Raw genomic sequence first — 17,774 nt, 5'->3', positions numbered from 1 at the left:
TTCTCACTGCATGCAGGCCTCAAGCAAAACTGATGATGCACTACCCAGCGATGTGCTTACCTGCACAAAGCTTGCCTCAAAGTTCTGCCAGCTGCAGGCAGACTTGGCACAGGCTGAGCTGTTGAAAAGGCAAGGTGGAAGCATTGATGTCGAGCGTTTCACCGAGGACAATCGTTACAAGGCCGAGACGATCCTCGGAATGGCTCTGTGAGTGCTACTTCTGCGGTGGGCACTGCACTGCACTGAGCGCTGTGAACTACAAAATGAAGTGCTTTGATAGCATTTCTGTTTGTCACATAACTTCCCCCAAAGTTTCACATAGGCATGGAACCAGCCACTGTGAATAGGGGGTGGCAAGCTGGCACCCAACTAGCCGCCTCGCTGTCACATCTGTTTGTGGAGAGAGATTTCTGTGCCATGGGTGTAATGTAGCAAAAAGTTAGTTCATTAAAAAAAAAATGTTAGTTGAACAATGTTAAGCAAACAATAGAATAGAATTGTGTAGTACACAGAATAATATGAACTTTTTTTTTTTGCACTGGAACACTGCTTGTTTAGATGCAAGTCTTGCACTTCTGTCGTGAATTTGTGTGTGTCATGCATTTGCATGGAATGTTCGCTTGTGACTGAACAGTTATTCGTCGCTTTTTTGTGAACTCCTGTGTGCCTTCTTCTACCCTAGAGCCATGAATGGCACCTTATGACTACTGAAGTATTACGAAATGCACTGATTTTTCAAACTTAATTCATTGAGTTACAGGAAACAACACATGGTACTCAAAGAGGTTCAAATCCCTCAATTAATACCCACTACCTGGGGCCTGTAAGGTGTACTCTGAAATAATTATGTATAGCTTTTATGCAGCTTTTCATACTGGCATTGCCTTGATAGTTTTTCTTTTTCGTGGATTTATAGTGTAGAAGGACTTGCCAATAGTGCTTTCTGCTGTTTCATCGCGCACAGAACGGTGGACCAGGAGGCCCTGCAAGCCGCTGTTTCCTTGGCAAGGCGCTACGACATTTCTGTGTGGGACGTATACGCATGCCATCTAGAGTTCCTCTTTTCTGAAGGATGGTAAGGCTTGTGTTCATTGAACATCCTACTGCTCATTTCTCACATGTCCCTTCAGTACATTTTTTTTTTTCCCCCCGTGTTTGATTAGTTATGCGGCTGCTTTTTAATGTGGTCCTTATCAGTGGGACCCTAAATATTATTGTGTACTACTAACACCTACAGTGCAGTGAAGTCTGTTTTCATCATGCATCTAGTGTCATGTGGTAGAATTCTGCAGCTATCCATTTGCAGTGACATAAAGTGCTCCTTGAAAAACACTTCCCTACTTCTTTGAACCAACAGGGCAGAGGTCGGTATTTAATTATTGATTCACTGTGTGGCCATTGATTTTTCAAGATGCAGAGCTAAGCTGTAGTGCCTGAAGGGTGTTATAATACCAGCAAGGGACAGCTATGACATACACAAAGCTTGAAATAAAGTGACTGTCTTTACTGAATCAGACCGGCAGGCCAGACTTTCACTCTGTCAGCAGCGGCTCCCAGGACTAGGGCTGTTTCACAGAAATGGTGAATGGATGAATGGTTAAACATTGCGATATGTATAAGTTCATTGTAATATTTTGTCCTCTGGAATTCGCAGTCAGCCTCGGGTCTGACGCAAAACTAGAACCATGCCTAAAAAGGCCTCAACTACCCGTTTGCTCAAAAGTTTATTATATCACACTAGCCTGGAAGCATTGCCAACGAATTAGCTTCCAGAGAAATTTCCTGCAGGTGTGATTAATAGTGAAGTTACAACCATCACAATGAACCATTTTCGCCACTCTTTCACTGAGCTGTGCCCTGCCCAAGACGGTTTCTTTATTGCAACCTTAAGTCATGCGTCCAGTGTGTGTCATGACAGGTGTGCACCAAACCCTCCTGCCTGGGCACAGAAAATTGCGGTAGCACACCACATTGCACTGCACTGAAATATTTTTCATAATAGAGTTGTAGCACATGGTAAAGTGCGAGCAGAGGATTTAGAATGGACCCTCTGCAGCAACCATGCATGCACAGGCCAGTGCGATAAAGCTGTAATAGAAAAGCAAGCAAGCGAATGAAGTGATAATGCAGTACAATACACGGTCCTCAGAAAATGCCAAGTGGCTCTGTCTCAACAACTCGCTTGCAGTGGAGTCGAAGCTATGAGCGCGAGGCACCAGCTTCTACAGATGTGCTGTTCTCGTGTACAGTTGCACACATTTAGAAGTCTTGGCTCATGCTTGTGGCTTCCATTCTACTGCCACCAAGTTTTGAGATCTTGCTTGCTCACGTTTGAAAACAAGTGAAGTGGGCTGCAGAGCACATGTGACCAGGCGTCATCATCAGTCAATCAGAATGGTCAGCCAACCAAATTCTCTAGGCCTGTGCTGTAGCAGCTGATGGGCCCATGCTACTACTGGCAGAGTAGCAGTGCCGACAGGGAGTGCAGATGTACTTTGGTCTGCATTTCTGCCACATTTTGCAGCATGCGCACGGCTCTTATTTTGCACTGGCAATTGTAGTGACCCAAACTGCAAAGTATCCAAACCTGTTCATAAGCACTTCACTGCAACTGTCACAGCTTTGGCATTTCACGAGGAAAAATTTTATTTGCCATGGGAGCACGTCGTCACGCAAGTTTTAACCCTGACGCAGTACTGTGGCTGACATCGAAGAACGCCTTCGCTCCGACGGCATGCTGGAAGAGCTGCTGTCCAACCCGGACACCCTGAGAGAGAGGCTGCTCAGCCGCATATACCCATCACTGAACGGATCGGACCACAAGGGGATGGTGTTTTTCTACTCGCTTCTCGACAAATGTGGCAGTGCACTGCCTGATAACTTGGGGCTTACTCCTCCTGAGCACCTCAGGCTTCTGAAAACCCTTCAGTCAGCATGCCCAGGTTTGTTTCCTTTTTTTTTTTTTTTTACTTAAATGTTTCCAGAGTTTACCATTGTTGTCTACTCATGGTACCGGGGGTGCAGTTTCAAAACCAATGTTGTCATTTGTTGGTAAAAGTTAGTACAATAATCCAACTTTTTTTATCGTCCCCTCAACACCGTTCTTGATGTGGTCTGTTCCTTTCTGCTTGTGCAAACTTGTCTGCTGTTGTGACTTTTTTTTCATGTTCGGCTTTTGTTTTCTTTTGGCCTCAGGAATAGACTACAAGGCTTTACTCGAACCAGGGCAGTCACCCCTGGTGGTCTTGGACCAGTTTGTGACCAAGGACACAGTTCAGGCCATCTCAGAATTGGCTCCCAGCATTCCCTGTCATGTGAGCATCCTGATGTGTTGCATTGCTTTATGGTAGCTACGGATCTCTTTTCCACAGGGATCAGTGATTGCTTTCTGACTGGTATGTATTCAAAAAAGCTCCTGTGTTTTATATGCATTAATTTCCTATTTTTTCTGTATGTAAATGCAAAAGCTTTCCTGCAAATGTTTAAACAAGAAATAAGAAACAAAGCGTGCAGAAATCCAGCTTGTGCGCAGTTCATAATTTTGATGTCTTACTTTTTATGTTTAGCATCAAAATTTGTTTGTTTGTTTGTTTGTTTGTTTGTTTGTTTGTTTGTTTGTTTGTTTGTTTGTTTGTTCACTGTAACAGCTGTTGTCCTCCTGTTCCTCATTTTTCAGGATGGCAACCAACTGACGTCCTCCTCCATTTACCGCACATTGGTTTCTAAGCTGTTCCTGTCAAAGGCGGAGCAGAGGGTTCTCACAATGGTAACTTGACCCCAGTTGATGAGGTTTGGTGCTGGCCAAGTCTTATATTAAACCTTTTTGAGCCGTACTCAACTGTGATGATGTAATCATAGCTCAGTGGCCATGGTGTTTGGCTGTTGAGCACAAGGTCAGAGAATTGAATCTTTTCCGCAGCAGTTACATTTTTATGGAGGCTATATGCGAGAATGCCCATGTGTTGTGCGATGCCAGTGCATGTTAGCGAGCTCTAGGTAGATAACAGTAAAGCAGAACTCTTCTCTGCAATGGCTCTCTCTCCCTCTCTCTAATTTAACCCGATCTCATTTTCTTCACATGGAACAGTTCACATGTCCACCCCTGAGTGAGACAGTTACTGCGCCTTTCCTGTCCTCATAACCACGCGCATGCATAATGATTGCCGCACCTGCTGAACTAAGCTGACACAAGAATTGTTGGTTCAGAACTAAGTTAGTCTTAATTTTGCACTAAATGTTAGCACTGCAGTTGCTTACGATGCTGTAAGATGTGCAGCTCGCTCACAGTATGCATACAGTATGCTTGCAAACAGTGTAAACGCTATGTCATTAAGCTTTATATCTTGGTTGCCCAGTTTATATGGCATGTGCTGGTTTTATGCCTCGTCGTTTTGTCTTCTGTTTGTATGAGGGAATTCACCTCTTCCTCTCTCACTTTTCAGGCTGAGTGGGCAAAACACTTTGACGCTTGCCGAAACTACGTGGACAACTTATCCCCATCAGACCTTGTCACATTTGCAGAGTCAATCGCATTTGACAAGGCATCACTTGAGCGTGTGAGTTTCTAGTTGTCTTTCTTTTTTTGGCTTTTTGCTAGATGTATACCTTGTGCCCCAACATAGGCATTGCTATTGAAAGTGAGCTTTACATGCCAGCCTTTTTTGTCAATTTCGAGTAGCTAGGTGCATGATGTGCTCATCTTCATATGTACAGTGAGCAAAAAGGCATGCATTTACTTCTGGTTGAACCTGCGTGCATTTTCTTTTCTTTTGACCTCATCAAGGATATTCTACAAGCATGCTACATGAAATTAATGGAGGCCTTGTGAATCGATGTATGGTGGGCTTTCTTCTATTTTACCACGTTCGCTCACTTCTTCCAGCTCTTGGTCATTCTGTTCTCTCTCAAAATGAGTGGTCATCTCAAAAAAAGTTTTAATTGGTGTCGAAATGGGTACACTACAGCAGTGTTTTGTCACGCAGGTGAGCCGGCGGATACGGCTGGAAGTGCTGAGGCAATGCCTTAAAATAGCAAAGCAGAATCAAGCTGAGGAGACTGCAAAAGTGTAAGTGGTTCCATATGGATTGTGTGGACTATGCAACTGTGAATGCTTAGAGTAGGCAGCACTCATAAGAGTTGAAAGTGCAGATGTGTCGTTTGTTCATGCTTTAACAAATGACATTAAACTACTCGTGTGTCGTCCGTTTCCAGTGCTATTCTACAAAAATGCAAATAATCAGTCATTGGTAATTGAGTGTGTACCGTATCTCTGATACATATGCCAAACATTTTGGCAGTTTAGAGCCAAATTGTTCCCCATTTTCTCCTGTAGCTTACAAAAATGAAACGAATTTGTCACTTGTGTCTGGCTGTGTACATATCATAATAAAGTTTACAGTCAGAGTGTTCATCATTTATCTGTTTTTGTTCTTACTGATGCTGGAGCATACGAAGAACTCTTTTTGTTTTGAACTGTAACATTTGATGGTTTCTAGGGACACTGAGGTATATATTCTTCCCATTTTGTCGACTAGGCTTAGTCTTCTAGGCATTCTGTATAGTGGGATTTGTCATTGAGTTGAGGCTGCGGCAGTGAGTGCTTTCATCTGGGAAGAACGCATCCGGAGGCAAACAACAGTCTGTGCAGTATGTCTTTTTTCCTGTTTCAGAGGGTCCAGGACAGAGTGGAGCGATGCAACAAAAACCCTCCAGAGTTACCTGTCACACTTGCAGAGGATAGAGGACGGAGTCTTAGATGAAGCTGTCGATCCTAGCAATCCCTTGGTTGAAAGTTATGCTACAGAGTTTGAACTTTCAAAGGGAATTCCTAAAAATGTGAGTTCAGTTTCACTTGCAAAACGGAAAGTGTGTATATCGGTGGGAGCTTGTTTTTGTCACCATTGTTTTTTGTGTGTGTTTCTGCCTGGCTGTCTCATATTTTGCTTTTGTACATGTCAAACTTTTCTCTCACATTTTGTAATTTTGTGTGCCCTAATATAGTAGTACATGTTTAAGCCAGATAGCTTTTCCAGCGTCACTGTTTTAAGCACAGACATTATTGCTTTCATTGGCAGGGTATATGCACAACACACATACATTTGTAAGCACAGTCATTTGTCTCGTGGATTTCAGTACAAAACACCAGTCAGACTTATTGTTCTCTGATTATCAGCCCTGTTTTAAGTGCCTGCAGTGCTGTAATGTCTCATGAAATTTCCGAGGGTGCCAGTAACATCATGGCCTGGGGATTGGAAAAGTGTGATATGGAGGCAAGAACTTGCAGTGTAAAACGGAGTCTCTAATCCTGTCCAGAATTTCTGATGACAGGAATATCTCCGAGGCAGTCGTCAAGGCATTACGTATTACTGACTCTCGTCTATTCCTTCCACCCTCCGCTGTGGCTCTGTGGTGTTGGCCTTTGGCTGCTGATTCCGCTGGATCCCAACTCAAGGTCGCTGGTTCGATCCCGGCCATCACAGTCATATTTCAATGGAGGCGAAATACAGAAACGCTCGTGTGCCATGCGATGTCAGAACATATTAAACGGACAGTGAGGACATCTTCATCCATTTATTGTTTTAAAAGAAAAACCGATTCTCTGGCCCTTTCTGGCTTTGTTGACGTTTATCTGGCAGCAAAAGATATTTATCAACGAGAAAATTTGATTTGAAAATATTCCCATCATTAATTTCAAACTCATGATTCTTTACCGACAACGACAGGTTGTCACTGCTTTGAATTGAATGCCAGTTTAGCATAGCCTCTTGGATTCATGTCCCAAAAGTCAGTGTTGACGCACACATTTCGTTTGTGAAAGCAGCCAGCGGTGGCAAGACCTGTATTTTATTTTTGGTCTTTTCTAGCTTACAAGAGGTCTGTTTTCAGTAAGAGTGGTCTCTTTGTGATTAGAATGCAGTACTCTATTGATATAGGCCAACTTCTATTTGCCCTTAGTTTCCGTTTAAAAGACCCTAGGTGGTCTAAATTAATCCCGAGCCCTCCACTAAGGCATCCCTTATGGCCCATGTGTCTCTTCGGTGCCTTAAACACTACAATTTACAGTTTTCTGTTCTTTCCTGTGTTTCATTAGTGCGTAATGTTTTATTGCAGTTGGAGGCCATGCTGCTGAGGTGCGCAATGTCGGAAACCATGCCAGGTCTGCTTCAGTCTCTGCTCTCCTGCTGCCCCCCCAACACAGTGGACAAGCAGCCCACAGACATCTATTCGGACGCCATCTTGCTCGCTTCAGAGCAGCTCAGGTAGGGAGCTTCTGCTGAGCACACAGTGAGGCAGCCCTGAGGCAGCTGTCAGTGGCCATATGAAAACACTGCGCATCCCAGCTGCTACAGCCATGTGTGTGCATTTTTTCATCATCAAGCACTTTATCGAAGTACTGTGCAGCTTTCTCGATGTAAATTTTAGGAAATCATGTATTTCACAATCCCAGCAGCTGGTTAAGTTATGCTAAACGAAGGTTTAAAGTAGTTTAAAGTAGACAAGAGTGACATTGCCGCACTGAAATAACGTTTCAAGTGGCACGTTCCATCAACAGTAGCGTCGCACAAAGTTCTGGTTCTTCTAGTGCTTGCTTTGGTACCCGCCTGGAAGAGCTGGTGACATGCCTTGTTGGATGTATACTGTTTGATTTCAGTGCACGTTAAAGAACTCCAGGAGGTCTAAATTTGTCCGGGACCTTCCACTATGGCGGCCCTCATGGCCCACACACCGATTTGGGACAATACGGGGGAACTTAGCTTTCAACACAAACTTTATTATTTTTTCATATATATTGATTAAACTTTTTTTGCGTATTAGTAATGCTTTAAAGCTTCAGTGCGCAAGATTTTAGCAGTATATTGGCACAAATATTTTTATACAAATTTTGTCTCTTCTACACCTTGGGAAATTCCCGCAGACTGAATAAAATGTTGTATAAGACTGGTTCAACATCCACTGCATTCTGAATGCATGCTATATGTGATGACATTAAGTTTATCCCCCCCCCCCCCCCCATTATCCATATTTTTCGTTGTCATTTTTTTAAACATAGACAAGTTTAAACTCTAAGCAAAATGTCACACCGGAAATCTACATTTTATCACAATGAAAAAAGACAGTGTGTCATCGGATAGAGCGCAGTTCTGCGAGTGTAACAAAACAAACAGGATCAAATAGACGAAGCAGTCATGAAGAAATCTGCTACATAAGGTGAGCATCTAGTCAGAATACCAGATTGGGGAAAAACAACGATTTTTTAAGCATTTGCTTGATATGCAGTGCACAAAACAATTTTTTTTCGAATTCTTAGTGGATGTGAACGGGAGAGCATAGAAAACGAGGCATATGAGTGAGTACAGTGATTAAAAAAAAAATTACTTTTTTACCAGATGTCATAGTATACCCTACATAGTTTTAGAGTAGAGATTGCTGTAAGAAATATTCTGCAGCAGGAGCTAATACTTCTTGGTAGTTTCAGAAATTTTACATTGATACTGAAAGCAGAGAACCTATGGTGTATGTGGTGCTTCATCCTAAGCGGTGGGTGGGCTTTGAGCGACCAGTACTGGAGGGCTCCAGATTAAGGCGGTGCGAGTTTGTTTTGTCAAAAAAAAAAATCAATTTTTAGGTGTTGCTACCTTCTGATAAAGCATTTTTTTAGCTTTCAGAAAATATATTACACTTGAGAATTTATGACTAATAAAGTTTTTTTTATCCTTTTTTTTTGTTGTCACATCCAGTGCAAAAGTGGAAGTTTTCAGAGGCTTATTAGCTTTTCTCTCCTGCCCACTTTGTGTCGTCAAAAAAATCGATTTTTAGATTTTCTGACCATCTGATAGAGTACTTCTTTAAAAGAGCCTTTCGAAAATATATTGCACTTTAGTATTCGTGACCTCAACCATGCTGTTATGATCTTTTTTGTTGTAAAAGTGGGAATTTCAAGGTTGACAGCCTGTTTTTGAAGAATATTTTCGAGACCTCACCCTACCATGATTCACACAGTGTAAGCAACTAGCTTGTTTTACATTTCGTGCATATATGTAGTGCTGAACTGCAAAGTGTGTCTGAGGACTGTGCTTGTGTCCTCTTGTGGGTTAAAGTGTGCACATCTCGCTTTTGTTTTTCACTAGGAACCCAGAAAATCGTCTGCATGATGTCTTTGATGTGATGACACCTGAAGAAGTTCTGGAGCGAATCCTTCGGCAAGTCCTTGAGGAGAGGCAAGTATGGCTGTCATGGTGGCTCAGTAGAAGAGGTGCTTGCTCACTTCGCTTCATAGCGAAAATTTCTGAGCTGCATTATTTAGCTCACTTTCGCTTCATAGCGAAAAGTTCTGAGCTGCATTATTTAGCTTGGGACGAAAGCAAAAAGCTTATGGTCTTTCACTTTGGACATGCTAAAAAGTGACAGCAACATTTATGTCATCTTTGCAATGCATGGGAAAACTGTCCTTTTATGGTTGTGTTCTGCACACAACTGCCGACTTATATTCATCTGCTCTTGTTCTGTGATTGGCTCTTGCAAATGGGAGTGACTGTTAGTGGATGTGATGCTGTTTGCGTGCATGTAATTGGTGACCTCCATGTACCCTGTGATGTGGGATGCCCCTTTATCATGACAGCTGGAAAGTCTACTTTGATTAGCATCCTTTTTGAACTCATGTCAATTAGCCCTGTTTAGTTTTGCCTCTGCCTATTTATGTTTCTTTTTATTTTGTGTTAGTCAGAACTGTTGCCTTATATCTGCATCAGGCAGAATAGTAGCATTCCTGAAAAATGGAATTGGTTGTTGGCGATATTACATGCCAGTGGTTCTTCTTCTGAAAAAAGTGTGTGCTGTCTCTGACCTTAAAAACACAAGAAAATATGCACAGAAGTTGCTGCTGTTAAAGGGACCATGAAATTATATGTATACTGAGGTTGCGAGAAATTTTGAGCGATCGGTATTCTATCACTCATCACCTCCGTCACCTCTAGGCGACATAAGAGAACTCTCGCACAGCTGCCGTCCTCACCGCTTGATCACCTTCTACAAGGCACTTGCGGTGCGACAGGACTTTTCATGTCTACCGTTATCAGGGGTGGCATTGGTGATTACCCTCAAGGTTAGGCCACATATGACATTTATACATATGAAAGCCAAAGGAGAGACTGCCACCACCATAATCTGTTCATCTACTTTCAGTAATGTTTTCTTCTATATACAGTCCCCGAATATATTGAACTCGAAGGGGGTCACGAAATAGTTTGATATATTGATAATTCGGTGTATTAAATATTGCAATAGACAAGCTTAGCTGTTACCTAGAAGCATGAATATGGTCCAACGACATTAGCAGCGCACTTCCTGCAGCAACTTGTTGCCTGCCAGCATACTGGCAACATACCAACTCACTTCATTGAAGACGCAATGGATGGTGCTTTGGAAGAAGCCACCGCCAGTCTAAGAGATAATTTGTTGCTGGTTATGACGACCGGTGCATTGAACGCCAGCTTCCCCACATGGCAACAGTGTCGCGTTTGAAACAGGCACACCAGACCGAAGGCCACATTCAAACACCAATCTCCCCCGGTTTCTTCGTCACACAGTTTTACAGCATTGGTGCTGCCAGCAGGTGACCAAGTACACGTATCCAACTAGCCCCGTAAGGAGAAGTGCCACTTGCAGGAGTGGTGCGCAGTTCAATAGATCGAATGTTCCACTGAACAGGAGTTCAACAAACATGAACGACACTGCCATACTTTAGCTTGAGATTTTCGAAGGAATGTTCTGGCAGCTCAATATAAGCAATAATTTGATATATCTGGTTTTGATATATTCTGTATAGACAGCAATATGATTACTCAACTATTTTCCCACGCTGATTATCGCCACCATAAAAAAAAAGACATTCCCCAATGCTTTCCTTATGACTGTTGGCCACCATAAAAAAAAAGACATTCCCCAATGCTTTCCTTATGACTGTTGGCTCCTTTTATACATGTGCCTTAACGAGCCCTTTTTATTTCCAGCTCTGTCTTCTTTTTCTCATTGTTGGCTGTCTTGTAATACTATGCATCACTCATCTGTCTGAAAATACTTTTTCACTCTTGTTGCTGTACTTTACTGATGAAATGTTCAGTGTAATTTTTGCAATTTGAGGAACATTCTTCCCTCTTGTCTTTTGTTTCACTTTTTCTCTTTTCCTTCTTTTTCTTTGTCTTTTTAGACATTTGTTATCTTGTCATTTCTTTTGAAGCGAAAAGCTTCACTACGCTAGTCAACACCACGCTTCGCATGAGCCGGCGTGTGTCGGAGCATGAGTGACATCACGCACGGCGCAGGCTACTGCGCATGTGCGCAGCCGCTTCTCCTCCTCGCCACCGTTTGACCTTTCGCCGCAGACGTGCGCAGTGCGCATTTGAAAGGAGGGATATATAAGGCGCGCTTGCCCATAGAACAGGCGCACGCTGCCGCGCGCTATGTGTCATCGTTTGAAGTTCGCCGCAAGCGCGTGTTTATCGCAGATCACCGCAGCTTTTCGCTTCGAGATATCCAGGCTTAACCTTAGCTAAGCCCCAGCCAATTTTTTTTATTTTTAATCCTGTCATAGACATGCGAAACACTTTGCCACATTCATCCTCAACATACTGAACTCTTAAAGAATTGCGTTGTTTTACTTCCTTTTTATGCATTGTCAAAGTTAACCTTCATCAAGACTCTTGTTTTGAAGCGTGCCCTCTATTTCTTTTTTTTTTTTGCCTCACAGTGAAGATGTGTTTGTTGGTGACATGGTACTTGACTTGCTTCGGCCATTCTGCCTAGACAGCAGCGTTGCGATCCATGTGCGACTCAAGGTGTTGGAGATACTCGAGAAGGTACCACTGCTTGCTGTTCTGTGTCATGGCGAACTGAAGCTGTATTCAGGCTCTACTTTTCTTTTCCTTTTTTTTTGTATCGTTTCTTGTTATATTACTTAGTCTGTGTGAGCTTCACTCCTCCTCTAGGCACCTGGCTATACATACGACTGAGCTATTTAACTGCAAAGCTCTGCGATGTTTGTTCTCTCGTGTTCCTTGGTGTGATGCCGCATGGCTGGGGTGACAGCATTGGCACTGATCTGTGCAGCAGACAACATGTGCGTTAAACTCTGAACTCTTTGTTGGACGAACTCATGCCCACAAACAGAAACAATTTGTTGGCAGCGGCAATAGCTGCAAGTGTGCTCAGTGGTTGTTGAAGATCACATTCAGCATGGCTCTTGGCCACACTGAATTTAAAGGTCATGACGAACCTTTGAGATATGGCACCTATAACACCTGCTACAACCTCAAACATTGTAGAAGCAGTTTTGCGTGTTTGCAATTATTCCAGAGAAATGTGGTCACCTGTCGTGTGACAATTGTACTGATAAGGCTGTGAGCTGCAACTTTGGCAAGGAACATAAAAAATAAACGGTAAAAAGCTTCACATCAATATTTCACCTTCGCAGATGTGTAGTTTCTTTATTTTATTTCTTTCTCTTTATGGTGTTGGAAAAGCAGCTTTAAATCTACTTTATTTTGTTCCTTCAAGATACAAGACTGAATGATCCAGCCCCAAATAAATGGCTTAAGTAGCGGAAACTGCGTATTGGCTTTAACCTTTAACTGCAGGGGCATCACTAGTAGTGTAGCAATACTGCATGGTGTGAATGAACTGCTTGGGAACCTAGGCATAATTTGACTTTTGCACCTGACATTGCTCATTTCTGTGATGCTGGCTTATGTTCACCTCTACATTTCTTTTTCCCTGACTCTAGGTGTCCAAAGACGTAAGCATTTGTGCTGAATTTTGATATGCTTGTACAGCTCTCACGTCATTCTCAAATGCGATGAAGTGCTAATTCCCATAACATCGCTGTGTGTACTCTACCTTTTAAGGCATTTACAGGTGCCGGTGCTGTGTTTTGCGCATCTTTCAGAGTGTGTCACTGAGCAGTGAAGATGAGAATCTCTTACTCCTCCTTCAAGTGCAGACGTTGATCTGGTCTGAATGGCCAGACTATGAGGTAGGTTATTTGAAGCTGTTAGAGGTCACGTTTACTGTGTTCTTGGTCATTCGCCCTTTGCGTCAGTGTCTATAAAAAATGAAGCCTGTGGAAATAGGAACTTGTGTCAACCACTGATTTCCTCAGTGTCACTTGATCTCAGTTTTCATGGTCCAAGACGCTACTAACGTTTTCATTCAGTTGTCCAGAATTTTTGCAATTCATGAAAAGCAAGGGGAAAATAAATTAGATCTGTAAACATAACATGAATGCCATTTATTTATTATTTCCCAAAACGTATACAGTGGGCTACAAGGGACATCATTATAGTGGGCTGAAGAATGATTTCTGGGTTCTGGATTTCTTTAGCTTTCCCTGAGCAGGTATTTCGAGAGAAATACCAAGTTTTGTTGTGCAGTGTGGCACAAATGCTCCAGTTGTAAACGAGGGCTGTACTTTGCTTTTGCTTGGTAAAAAAAATTTGTATTTTTTACTTTTTTAGGAGCAAAATAAATAGTCGCATACCAATTTTTCGGACTCGGCGGGATTCGGTAAATGATCTGAATAATCGAACAGTTTAAAAAATCCTTGAACTTCAAAAAAATCAGTTTTTTTGTGAAAAACCAACATCAAAAATCGCAAACTTCGCCGCTCCTTGCGTTCTGCTTGCAAGTGATATTAGACTAGACACATTCCTATTGTTCGTTCCTATATTAGACAAGTTCTTATGAAGCACGTGACGGTTCCTCCACGAAATCCAAAATATCACATGTTCGAATTATTAGAGACCTCAGAATTTATCGGCTACTGTAATATATACTAGGCTAATTCATAATGAACCAAGGGGCAGTGCTTCTTGGCAGGTGACTGTCCCCACAAGCACAAGAGAAAAGTTAGTGTAGCATTTTTCTATGCCTTCCCCAATCTTCATAAGGATTGATGTCCTTTTTATTTCTCTTTATTGAACCCATCCTTTCACTGCTAGTGTCATGATTTCATACTTGAAGGCAACTGAGATGTGCTGTACACACATGTGATTGACGGATACTGTGCTAGCTATATATATATATATGTATTTCTTCTTTGTTTAATGCTTGGCATGTTTTTTTGTATTTTCTTGAAGCTGGACGAATGCACCACACTAGATGCCGACACCAGGCAGGCCATGTTTGACGAACTTCTCCAGCGCTGCAGCACACTGTCTGGCTTTGTTGTCCTTGGCAAACTGCTTCAGTGTGGCGACCCTTTGGAATCTACGTCACAAGTGTACGAAGCCCCACTCATGCCCTCTTTTAGCTTTTTAGTATTATTATTATTTTTGCATTGCTTTCTTTTCTAAAAGCTGCATTTACTGTTAATGCTGACTTTGTTTTCGGAGAACACCATTGTAAATGCTGCTTGAGTGATACATTTTTTTGTAACAGCAGTCATCTGTACCTCAGTAAAGCACCTTGGTAGTGTAATAGAATGGTGGCTCATAGACTTTTATTATGTGCTTGTGGTCACAGACGATGCTTCTTGTTCTTACTGGCTTCATTCAAAGTATACGGTGGTTTCTGGTGCAAGTTGGCTTTGCTGCCAAATGACTACATATGGTGTAGTCACTGAACACAAAAGAGTGCCCAACTTTTTATGGAAGGTGATTAGATGCATTTCTGGTTCACCTATTTCTAGTAGCTCAGCATCACTAATATCTAGCAGCACAGTAACATATTTCTAACAGTGTAGCAGAGCAAACCACAAGTCAGAAAAGAAGCAATGCAGGATAGGACGGGAAATGTCACAGTTAGAAACATGAGCCCTTGCATATGCTTACAGCTTTTTGTACTTCTGAGTAGGGGAAGATGCCCAAAGGCGGAGAAAAGATGAGTGCAGAATTTAAAAGGCACAGAACTATGCTAAATTTAGCTTTTTCTGGCTAGCAAAAAGCAGCACTTTAGTCTTCACATTTTGTTATCTAGTCATCCTGGCTTTGTATGCTGGGGCCACATTCTGAAGCTACCACTTCCACCGGTATGTGGATGTTGAATTTCACATGAGGCATTTGACTTGACATAAGTATCTTGTAACTTATGTTGTTTAATGTTTGCCTCACATTTCTGTGGAGGCAAAATGCTAGAAGCCCGTGTGCTGTGCAATGTCAGTGTACGGTAAAGAGCCCCAGGTGGTTGAAATTATCCAGAGCCCTCCACTGCGGCACTACTCATATCCTCAGTCACTTTGGGACGTTCAACCCGATAAACTATACACCATAATTTTTGACTGTATGTGCATGGTTTTATTGCATGCGAAGTGTCCATGTTCGACCTGTGACCATGTGTCCATCTTTCACATCCAAGCCTGCAGACTGCTACACTGACAAAAAAAAAAGGGGTAACTTAGTTTTAATGATTCACATGATGTCTGCCGATTTTTGCTGTGATCCTACCCACAACTTAGTCAGTGACCAGCAGCCAAACACAGCAGAAAACGAGTTGGTCTTGTCATGATGTTCTTCATAATGAGTTAGTACGAACTCATTAGCATCAAACCAACTGCAGCCATACAGCTACAAATAAAAGCTATACGGCTTCTACAGAAACTTCGTAGTTGAAGAATAATAGGGGAGTAATAGCTGTGCTTATGTGGATGCTAATGAGTAATTACACCCTTAAAACAAATCTACTCCACCTTGGGGAATTCCCCTAAACATTGGACCAATATCCTTCATAATTAATCATGACCAAGGCTACAGATGGAATTAAGGGGTCATGGAAGGACTAACCGAGGATTCGCACACGGACAAAATTTCAGTGGCAAACTGGTGTAATGTGTGCCCTCCTTTTTATTCGTTCACCAGGTTGCATGTTACCACACGTGAATGCACCTTGTTCACAATAAAGGGTTTCAATTTACACTTTGCATGGTTGCTTCCAATTGCACATACTTTCCAGCTGCTTTTTCTTGTGCTCATTCTCGTTTCCCTGTTATCGTATGGCCTTTTAGGGATCCAGAGACAAATCCTTGGACTCGGTTGATAGGCCAGCTGCTCCTTATATGTGATGGAAAGCCAGCCCTGGATGCTACTGAGAGACTGTTCTTGGACGCCATCAAGAACTGTAACCTCAATTTAGCAGTGCGTATCCATGCATTGTTGCTGCATGCAGGTCTTGCCTTTTAAACCTGCGTAACAGTCTCAGTTATTTTTAGTGTAAAACTTCAGTTACTGTGCATTGCAGCAAGTTTGTCATTAAGTAATGCTGACGCAGCCCTGTTTAACTAAGCTAATTTGAAATCAAAATTAGCATCAGCACCTCTAGTTAGGTACTTCTTGAATCTGCCATCCAAAGCGGTTATTATTTATGAGCAGACAAAGCAACGTGCACTATTATTAATAGCACTGCAGTTAATTTATTCGGTAAAATATAATCAGGCAACATTCAAACTAGTGGTCTTCAAAGCATTTGCTTAAAATTGTTTAATATTTGATATTTCAAAAATGAATGGAATATGTGTTATTTGGTTCATATTCGATTCAACAAATCTATATTCGGCAATTTGGGAATAATCTAAAATTTCCGAATATTCATCCGCGATCATAAATCCAACCTTGGCAAAACCACAAAATCTGAACAGATTATCCAGAAATCGAGTTTAAAGTGGCAAGAAAGCAGCACAAATGAGTCGTTTTAGATTTCTTCATTATTTATAGCGTGGATCAGTCATATTCGGGTGCTAGATAGGCTTGGACCTTGTGCGATGGGATTTCCTTTCAGTGTAGAGAATGAAACTTTATAAGTGCTTGCATGCTGAAAACAGCTGAATTTTATGCCTTTAAGGGCACTCAAAACCATTCTAAATAAAAGGGAATTTTTTAAGTTAAATTTTGGAAGTGTGGCAAAATTTAACTCATTGGTTAGTCAAGTGTTGCACAAAAAAGAAAATATATGTTCTACTTCACTGGCTCGGTTCAGTTAGCACACTTTGGTCCATCTTCATTCATCTGAAATTCTGTTGATAAAGAATAGTTGGGTTGAACCATTCGCATATCTATTTTGTCAGTTTGTTTTGTGCGTACATAAGCACGAAACTAGTTGTTTCTTAAGTTAGGTGTCCTCAGCTGTTCAGAAGTTACTAAGTGTCCTTATTTTTCTTTTTCTGTTGCAGTGTTGCCGTCATATCTTTGGGGAGCTCCAGAAGAAAGACAGCTTGATCCACATACTTAGGTCATTTCTTCAAACTGACCATGCACAGCTTCATAATGATGCAATAGCAATACTCAGGGTTGTTGACCAGGTGAGTGATCCTATATGTGTTATTGTCGTAATCAAGTTGTTGCACAAATTTTTTTAAGCAAGCATGACATATTTCAACAGCTGCCTCACAGTTCTGCATGAAACATGAGGTTATTTGTTGGCTTAAATGTGTGGTGTCACAAACAACCATATTCTATTTGCGTAATCACATGTTAAAATGTCTACTCTTTATCTTTTCATATAGCAAAGATATAACAAGTTGAGGCTATTGATTCACTGGCGGCAGCATATTGTAGCTGCGAGTATATGTGCATATGTAGAACTTAATTTTCATTCAAAAGAAGCTCAACCTCTGTTCAATACCTCATTGCATACACTTGACAGTTTTATTGTTCAGGAGAATTCGTTAGCTTCATTTGAAACTTAAGAGATTTCAATGCATATCTGGCATTGACACTTCAATTATCACACAAGGTTCTTGCATCATCAATAGTATATTGTTACTCAGCCATTATAGATTCTGCATTCTTATT

General features: G+C 41.7%; 1 protein-coding gene across 2 annotated transcripts in view; it reads left to right on the top strand.

Moving 5' to 3' along the window:
- The window catches only part of LOC149341371 (NBAS subunit of NRZ tethering complex-like), a 73,367-nt gene that overhangs the window by 55,174 nt on the left and 419 nt on the right, over positions 1-17,774 (top strand). Inside the window, exons 42-56 of one of the 2 annotated variants that reach the window (XM_089543455.1) lie at positions 17-207; positions 965-1,075; positions 2,695-2,942; positions 3,196-3,314; positions 3,677-3,766; positions 4,443-4,556; positions 4,983-5,065; positions 5,670-5,835; positions 7,111-7,259; positions 9,129-9,218; positions 11,747-11,855; positions 12,941-13,027; positions 14,130-14,272; positions 15,992-16,121; positions 17,153-17,281. In XM_089543455.1, the coding sequence (XP_089399581.1) occupies positions 17-207; positions 965-1,075; positions 2,695-2,942; positions 3,196-3,314; positions 3,677-3,766; positions 4,443-4,556; positions 4,983-5,065; positions 5,670-5,835; positions 7,111-7,259; positions 9,129-9,218; positions 11,747-11,855; positions 12,941-13,027; positions 14,130-14,272; positions 15,992-16,121; positions 17,153-17,281 (1,959 nt within the window). Of the gene's footprint in view, positions 1-16; positions 208-964; positions 1,076-2,694; positions 2,943-3,195; positions 3,315-3,676; positions 3,767-4,442; positions 4,557-4,982; positions 5,066-5,669; positions 5,836-7,110; positions 7,260-8,928; positions 9,029-9,128; positions 9,219-11,746; positions 11,856-12,940; positions 13,028-14,129; positions 14,273-15,991; positions 16,122-17,152; positions 17,282-17,774 lie in introns of those variants that run through there. The other variant, XM_089543456.1, reaches the window with a different exon arrangement.

The sequence above is a fragment of the Amblyomma mixtum genome, chromosome 5 (assembly GCF_055824585.1).
Source record: "Amblyomma mixtum isolate Tamu chromosome 5, ASM5582458v1, whole genome shotgun sequence".
NCBI lineage: Eukaryota > Metazoa > Arthropoda > Arachnida > Ixodida > Ixodidae > Amblyomma > Amblyomma mixtum.
Note: the sequence above shows the minus strand (reverse complement) of the source record. Positions and strands in the feature narration are given on the sequence as shown.